Source organism: Poeciliopsis prolifica, unplaced genomic scaffold (genome assembly GCF_027474105.1).
Source record: "Poeciliopsis prolifica strain line A6 unplaced genomic scaffold, Auburn_PproV2 SCAFFOLD046, whole genome shotgun sequence".
Taxonomy (NCBI): Eukaryota; Metazoa; Chordata; class Actinopteri; order Cyprinodontiformes; family Poeciliidae; genus Poeciliopsis; species Poeciliopsis prolifica.
In genome coordinates, this window is record NW_026562421.1 from 2,352,216 (window position 1) to 2,361,266 (window position 9,051).

Below are 9,051 nucleotides of genomic sequence, written 5' to 3' on the forward strand. Positions count from 1 at the left end.
ACCCCGTGAGGTTCCCTGCTCTGGTTCCCACTGGAAAAGTGGGAACCAGAAATATCACGAGTCGATATTTATGCAAAACCAAACTGTCATTTTACGAATGGGTATAAGGGAAATTATAGATAGAAAACAGGAAGTTTTTTTCCAAGAACGCAGAAAATTTTAGATTAATCTCAGAAACGTTCTTGTTTCTTATGAAAATTTCTGAAAATAATCAAAAAAAATATCTGAAAAATTGTCTGAAAAATTCTACAAAAAACAAGGAAAAATATTGAGATGAATCTCAGAAATTTTCATAGAAAGTTTCACATTAACCTCAAAAATTCTCTGAAATATTTGACAAAAACTATGAAATTTTTTGGTTTCACTAGTAGAACATTTTGGAGAAAAAAAAACTCTGAAATATTGAGATTAATCTCATAACCTTTCTACAAAAAACAAGAAAACGTCAGAGCTCCATAAACAAAATAAAAATTAAAGAAAAAACTCTGAAATACTTAGCTTAATCTCAGAAATATTCTACAGAAAATAAGAACATTTCTGAGTTTCAAAAGATGAAAATGAGGAAGAAAAAAACTCAGTTTGTTTTAGAACTATTCTACAAAAAACAAAAAAAAGTAATTTAAAAAAAAACTCTATTTTAAAATTAATTTTTTTTAAAAAATCTACAAACCTCAAGGAAATTTCTGAGCTCCAAAAGTCAAAAGATTGCTAGAAATAGACTTAAACTTAAACATAAATCTTAGACATTTTTGAAACATAAACGTGGAAATTCGTGAGCCGTTGTCCAACATATTTCCTGTTCCATTGTCTAAAAATTGCATCCATCTATCAATATGTACAATCAAGTCATCAAACTCTTTTTTCATCCATCATGTGACATAATCAACACATGTTATTTATACCCATCTGTTTGTCATACAGTCGCCAATAGTCAAACAAGTGATAAACATCCCATTTTGTCAACTGCCATCATCATTTTAGCTTGTTAATCAGTGTCCAACCTGAATCTCCCAGGAGTGTGAACAAGTTTAGGCTTAAAAAATTAGCCTAAATAAATCTCTGAAGAAATCACAAAGTAATGCATCATCTAACTGATGATGTATTAATAGACAAAACATCTTGGTGAATAATATTGGAGTCAGAGAGTGGGAAAATGCTGAGTCATTGCTTACACTGCCTCTTTTCATCTGTCACTGAAATGCAAACAACAATCTCAGCCTTGAACAAACAGTCCCTGTGCAAATACTTTTTAAAATTCTTGAACCGTGGCAGAACCTTCTGATGGGATCTTGTTTTTCTGTACCTTTTTGTGTCAGGTTTGGAAGGAAAATTTACAACATAAATGCAGTGTATTAAAGTTTGTGGGTCATTAAAACAAAACAAAACAAAAACAAAAAATAGAAGTCATATGAGAAGAGAAAAAAATACTCTCGCTTTTATTTCCAGACTTGCTGGAAAATATATAAACTGTACAAAGAGATGATAGAGGGATATAAATATTCCATCAATAGATGTCTAAACACCATAAAAGTCAAACTGTTTCAGGAAACCATGTGTGTTATCAGAAAACTAATTCAGGGCAATAAAATCTAATATGCTACGAGTTATTTAGTCTTTTATTGGTGTTTCACCAGTAAAAACAATAAATAAAATCAATAATAAAACAATAATAAAATCTAATATGCTACGAGTTATTTAGTCTTTTATTGGTGTTAAAGTTGAACAAAAATATGAATCAAGCCTTCGTTTACCTGTTCTTGCAAATTTTGATTACAACGCTAATGCTAGGTTTACTAATGCTAACTCTATTCATTTATTGGATTAAAACTAAACTAAGATGAAGCACTGAAACCTCAAAGCACTTCTGCCATGCTAACTAGCCTGAGCATTTTTGACAGGCTCTGGGATCTGAAAAACACATTTCCATATAAAAGTTATGTACTGCAGTCTTAAAATCAAAAATGTATTTTCCTTAGCATGAAACCGTACTGCTGTCCATAAACGCTCCTTTCTGTTTTAAACCTACACTCCATTACTATTTCTCACTCCTGCTGCAGTTCCACTGCAAATTGGAATTACAAAGATAATTTCAGGGGGAAAAAAACTCACATTTTTGATTTAAAAAAAATTGCATGCTAGAATAATGTTGTTTTTTGGCAGCCTCAAAATAACTGTACTTCGCAAAACTTTAATGAAAACACTTTTTCATGTCACACAAGTCGTGTGATCAACAACTGAATGTTACTACTGGGCGAAATGATGAAGATGACGACAGGAAGTGACAGGAGAATGACGCGTGAATGAACTTATTCACACGTGATTTGTATCTGCATTTCTTATTTAATAGAAACACACACAAGTGAAATTGTGTTTTCCAGCATTAGCTGAAGATTGACAAAGTTTTGGGCATATTTGTAACAGTTATGACTCGTTAGCTTTACCACTTTTGACACGTTCATTAAAAATCAGCACCAAGCTTCACAGTTGCTGTAAAATTAGCTTAAATTATTAGCTTTTCTAAACTGTGACTGACACTGATTTGAAGCGCTTAATTATTTTGCATCTAAATCTTTATTAATCATGCCTGATTGTTCGTCTCCATGTTTTCCCTGATACAGGTTGGCAACCTCTCCATGGTGAACCCTGCTTCTTGTCCTTTGACTGCTGGGATATTCTCCAGCTCACCCCTTGCAACAATAAACAAGATTATGAGGCTGCAGAAGCTAGAAACAGATGGATGGATGAATGAGCGCCACTTCATCTGTCCAAGTGATATCGTTCCAAGGTTCTGTAGCATGTTTAGGTGCAACTTTGCAAGTCTAAGCAATGCTGTCATGTCCCTGTTAGAGAGAAAAAGGCTTTACACTGGCAGTCCTTCCAGCACAACCGTTTTTGCTAATTGCACTGTCATAAATCGTGACATTTAACATTTGAAACCAGGCCTTTAGAGGCCAAGAGGGAGTTTTCGGTGTTTTGTATTCTCTTTGAGTATTGCACAGTCTGTCCTTAAAGTAAACCTACTTGGACATCCAGTCCCAGAAGACGAGAAAACCTCTTTCTGCAGAGACCCAAGGAACCAATTGGGGAAACTCAGCTGAGGACACATACAGCTATGTTGTGAAAATACCAACAGCTTCCCTTGGGGCTGCAGCATACCCCATCATTTGCCAACAACAGCACAAACAAGACACAAATAGCATTTTCTGTATAATAGCTTTACTGTCTTAACCGTTAACAATAAATACCCTGCAATACAATACAGCTCAGTCACAGACATGCTGGAAATATAAAAAAATAAAAGACTGAACAGAAGCACTCAGCAGATGCAAGATGAACAATGCAATATTATTGCACTTTTATGTACAATTTGGCAAATCAGATCTCAATAGTCATGTGATTTAACGGATTAAGATCGCATAATAAGACAAGTAAACCTAAAATATACATAAGGCAGATTATCAAACTTAGAAAAAGAACCAAGCCCAAAGACTAAACTCTAAAACTGAACTAGCAGCCACTTATGTTTCATTTCAAACACTGGACGATAACACACATATTGCTTTGGTGCACACAAGTGTAACATAAAAACAATTTAAGGCAATGTTTTTGATGGCTACACACAAAAAAGAAACGTATTCAGCTTCATGGTTATAAACGGAAATGTAACACTGACAGGACAACAAAATTCATTTTCCAGTTTTTGCTTGACCAACAAAAGCAGAAAATACTTTACTTTTTCTTAGTGATTGAATGCAACAAAACTGTAAACTCCAAGCTTTTTTGGTTTATAAACACACCAATTAAGAGGAATTTTAAGAGATTCCTAAAAGTAAGACTAAGATTTGTGCTAGTCTTTATAGTGTTTATAGTCCTTACAGAAAACAAAAAAACTGACTCGGTCAAAATGACAAAGAAAATCTGAAGTCAGAATTGGCAAGAAAAAAACTGATTGATACTTTTCAAAGAAATTTCAATTAATTGTAGAATTTCTAATCATCTGAATATAATTAGATAAGAAATATGGAATTTTGGGAAGCAAGCCTCCAAGAAATGGACACGAAAATATGGGAACAATGTTTTGTTATAAGGTAAGTAATCTGCCAGTGGAAAGTATTTTTTAGTCTATATTAACAAATTATCAGCTTAAAACAAGCTCCTCCAGTTTGATGAAAAGTTACTTATAAGTTAGTTTACTGAGGTATTTGCACTAGAAACTAGAACAAAATTACTTGGTAGGATTTTTGTTTTTGTAATGTGTGAGATCATTAAATAAACAAGTACCATCCAAGCACACAACTATCAGTGAAGATGATAAAATGACGAGTGAACACACCGAATGAGCTGCCTTGGATGCCTGAATGCTGGACTTCTTCTAAAATTTAGCAAATTTTAAATAGTGTAGTGCTGTTTAATTCGTAAAATAAATCATGTGGAATATCGGCAACTTGCCCTATAAAAGTTTCCGTTCATGTTTCAGATGAAACAGAAAAAGTCCTGTGGCTGTGTGAGCGTCAGTAGCAGTAATAAAGTTGAGAGCGCAACGCCCTGAAGCCGTCTTCCTCCCGCCCTCCTGCCTGCTCCCCTTCACACAGCATGGAGTCTGGGAGCACCACGCCCTCTAGTGGATCCGGCTGGCAGAACTCCACCACAAACTCCTCCTCGCAGTCCAGCAGCAGCCTCGACCAGGCGCTCATGTCCAGCCGGCCGGCGGTGCCGCCGTATTCCTCTGGCAGAACCGACGGCGGGATGTTCCGGTGCAGAGAGCGCAGGTCCGAGCTGTGCAGGACGTACTGTTCAGAGGGACAGAGGAGACGATTACACCGACTCTAATCAATATTTCACCTTATAAAAGCAGCAGCTGTAGGTTGTTTTCACATGAACATAGTGGGTTATATCCAGTGAAACCCTCTACTCTTATTTATATAGCTAAAGAGATCAGAAAAATGACTCAAGATAACTCTAGGACAACAGTTACCCTCTCTGCCATCTTCTCCTTCAGGAAAGGCTTGATTATAGCGAAGATGCCTTTGAAAATCCGGGGCTCGTTAATTATGTTAACAGCCTTGATTCTGATGGGAAAGCCATCCTGTTGATCAAAACCAGAGACCACAATCAGAACTTGCTCAAACACCTTTCGTCAAAATTAAACACATCGTACTTTACGGTATCTCACCTGGAGGATGCTCACAATTTTTTTGGCAAGAAAGGGACCTGGATTGGAGGCTTGCGACATTCCCACCCCAGTGTAGTCGGCGAGGATGACCAACCCGTTCACCTGCGTTTCCTCGGGCTGGATCAGCTTCTCCAGAGTCAGATAAAGGGCCCGCACGTTGTCCACAAACGGATAGTCGTTTGGCTTCCATTTTCCTGGGAGAAAATCCATATTGACAAAATGTGATGACAGAAAGGTTGTGGATTGCAAATTAAGGGTGCATTCATACCAGCCCTGTTTATTCTGCTTTAATCCAACTCCACTTTCTTTGTTTAGAAGGTCTGGTTTGTTTGGGGAGATGTGAAAGTGCAATCAAACTTTGATTTGGACCAAAACCTCCCCAAAAACTCTGGTCTCCCTAAAAGCCTCAATCGCCCGCAGCTAGCATTAGCGGCTAATAGGTGATGTCCAAACCAGTCATGAATATCAAGCCTCAATCTTGGAGAAATCAATGGAGAAATCCTACAACTGTTAAAATTTGACTCTACTCCATTTTTGTTTACATTCTCTGAAGAAGGAAGTTACGCTGTTCTTCTTCAGAGGTTTTGTATCAATTCCTTCAGTAGTTCTTAGTGCAGTGCCCCCGCAGGCGAAGAGACGAACACTTTTTTCAATTAGTTTGAGTTGTTTGACACAATGCAGTGTGATTGTTTCCCAGTAGAACCAGGTCTCCTGGACTATCAGGGAGGACAGAGGCAGATCTGCTTAACAATCTGTTATGGAGTTGCTTATTAGTTTCAGAACTGCTGATAACTTCATCGAGGCAAATAAAGAGACGGACCTGGCCGGAGGAAGAGGATGTATCTGCCGTTGGGATCGGGCCTCGGCAGGACCGTGAGGAAGCCCAGGTCCAGGACATGTTTGACAGTGGATGGCTTCAGGTCCTGGAAGACCTCCGGCCAGGTTTTACGGCCCGCGTGGTAATTGAGCAGCAGCTGCAGAGCGCGGTCGTAGTCGAACTTCCTGGCCCGCAGGAAGCGCAGGAGGTAGGCGTCGTCCAGTCGGGTTCTGAGATTGGGATGTTCCTGCAAAGAAAATAAATTCACTAAATAAAAAGTGCTTAGTTGAGAGACATTGCAAAAATAATTCCTACTTCTTTATTTGTTTGTTTAAAATTTGGACTCATTACAGCCACAGATTTGAATGAATTTCATAAGAATTTTTAAATGAGATTACTTTCCTTGTATTACCAAGAAAAAGTAATACATTGTTATATCTTCAAAATATCAACTCTGAGGCTTTGCACACACACAGCTGCATCTTTATAAAAATAATATCTCCACCACCAAAAATAACATCGCAAATAATATTAGAACAATTTCATCCAAATGAACCCACAAAATTCAAGATTTACTGAACAATACATTGTTCAGCAAATAACATGAAATATTGATCTCATTTTAAAATGTCATGCGATTAACTGCTTATTGTGACAAGCTTACCCCTAATGGTTGTTTTAAACATGCCAAACAAAGCTAAAAGCTGCTGAAACTGCACTTTGTTTTAAAAAAAATATTTTTAGTGATGTTAAATTGAGTTTTTATGTGGATGAAGGTCCAAAACACCCAAAGCAGTAGTTTATTTTAGGATGTTCTTTATAGCAAATATGAAGATCTCATTTTAATTCTAGATCTCTAAATAGGAAGCAGAAACACAAAGAAAAAGTCAACCACACCCTTGCTTTTCAACAGCTTATTACATCAGCTTTAGCAGAAGTAATATAAAATAAATTGGCAGATGTCTTTATATTGGATGAGCGAGTTTGAACAAAGCTTTTCTTTAATGGAAATGATCTCCCTTTAGACTCTGAGATCAAAAGGGTACTGAAAACCTTCACCTACTGACAAAAAAAAGACAAAAATCAGATGATTAAATAGAATGTTATGGTTTTGAACTAAAGATTGAAAAACAAACCCAAATAATTACACCTGAATAATAGAAAAAACAAATCTGTGCTGATTCATTTTTGTAATAGTTGGTTGTTTGCAGTATTTATTATCATAAAAGCTTAAAAGTGAGAAAACCTTAAGAATCATGTCTCTCAGTGCTTGGACATCTCGTAGGCGCCATTCGGGCTTCTCCTGGAGCTCTTCCCGTGCTTTGGCCACCAGCTCAGGGGTCAAGGTGCAGGAATACATGGGTGGAGGTGGGCCAGGGAACCAGCTGTGTCCTGCAGCTGTTACACGGTCCGCCTGGGGAGGACTGAGGCTGACGGACTCATGCTGATCGGCCATGGACTGACTGAGAGAATCTGAACAAAAACAAAGAGAGACATAAAGGAAACATCTGTGAAAACACAAAGACATAAGCAATACTACTTCCAGCTAAGCAGAATAGTTCCACTGGTTAAATAGTAAGGCAGATCTTTTTAAGTGAATCCAGATAAATTAACAGCAAAAACGGGTGATTTATTTCTAATATAACATAGACAAACATCACTTTGTGATTTATTTATCACAAGATACAATGATGGGCATTAAAATTAAAATATGGTGCGTTCAGGTGCATCGATGTTTGCATAATAAACCACTTTAGCTCTGCTGCTTTATAATTTCGGAGGTCACAGAACTGTTTCAAGCCTCTAACGCAACGATATGATCCAAATATTATTGTACTAGTTCTGCTAACCCAGAACGGACGGAACCTATAAGGCGGAATCTGGTTCAAGCAAAAACAAATATGCATACTGACCCAAAATGAGCCAAATAATTACCCCTGCAAGAGACAGCGGTCTACCTAACAAGCTCCGCCGGGAAGAAATATAAATATTAAAAGAAGAGAGGTGAAGACTTTGTAAAAAACCAGCAACTAAGGCAAAAATCACAACTGACCTGTCGGTACGAAATCCTTTTTTTTCCGGGTTTTGCAAACGGGGTTCTCCCATTGGTCCGTTTGCGTCACGTGACACTCTGCTAAATGCAGTGTCTGTTGCTCTGATGTGTTTGGAGTCTGTCGGAAACAAACTCACATAGACATTTTTATGCTTCATGCCCCTTTAAAAGCATATCTCATTGCATTTAAAAGTTAACTATACTAACTCAACATCCCATCGTCTTCTACCTGCAGATTATAGCAGATAAATATGTAAATAAAGAGCAATATGTGTGTATCCTTATGACTATCACTGCTCAGTGTTATTTATTATTGTTGTATATTTTAGTCCTTTAAGCATGAGTTTTATTAGAGTTTGAGATGTTTGGTTGTTGCAGTTGGGCAGGCGTTTAATTCAGGCCTCTCTCCAGATCAGTTAAACTGTTTCTGGCTGCAACCTTATTGTTGCAGCCTTATTGATTGTCCCAGAGATCCTAGGAGCCGGCAGGATCTCTGGGATCTGGTTGGGTCTGGTCTGCCGGGACAAACGGCTCCTCCGTCTGGGATCAGACCAAGAGCAGCCCTAAAACTGCCTAGAAATATACATAGTTCCCTCTTAGAGCTAGAGATATAGACAAAAGTCAGGGTTTTCTTCAGTGTTTTATCAGCCTGGCGGGCCTCAGGTATTGGGCCAGGGATACCTTTTGATTTCAATAACATTTTACTCAGTTACCTGTATTTTAATCCTCGTTAGAACCAGAAGAAGAGGATTTCCTCTCTCCTGTCCTGCACTCAGCAGCTTCTTTCTTAGCTGGGTTTCTGTTTCTCCATTTTTATTAGTGTCTGAGATTGATTCAGTCAGACTGCGGTACTGTCAGTAATGAGCCGAACTGGTTGGCGTGGGGAAACGTTAGCAAAATGACAAAAATGACTGCTTTAAACCTGGCATCTTATCAGGTTTGTGTTCACTGTTGAGAGCATTTTAAACTTGACATTTTTAGAATCTGTCTATGACACTAGCACTTTTT

At 37.7% G+C, this 9,051-nt stretch overlaps 1 protein-coding gene across 1 annotated transcript; it reads right to left on the reverse strand.

The window, feature by feature from the left end:
• Nucleotides 1–3,127: 3,127 nt before the first annotated feature.
• On the reverse strand, nucleotides 3,128–8,096 carry ttpal (tocopherol (alpha) transfer protein-like). Its single transcript, XM_055056825.1, is given in 7 exon segments — nucleotides 3,128–4,790; nucleotides 4,976–5,086; nucleotides 5,174–5,367; nucleotides 5,994–6,237; nucleotides 7,237–7,463; nucleotides 8,044–8,065; nucleotides 8,067–8,096. Coding segments are annotated over 7 exon segments (1,107 nt in total). The 3' UTR covers nucleotides 3,128–4,511.
• Nucleotides 8,097–9,051: the final 955 nt, after the last annotated feature.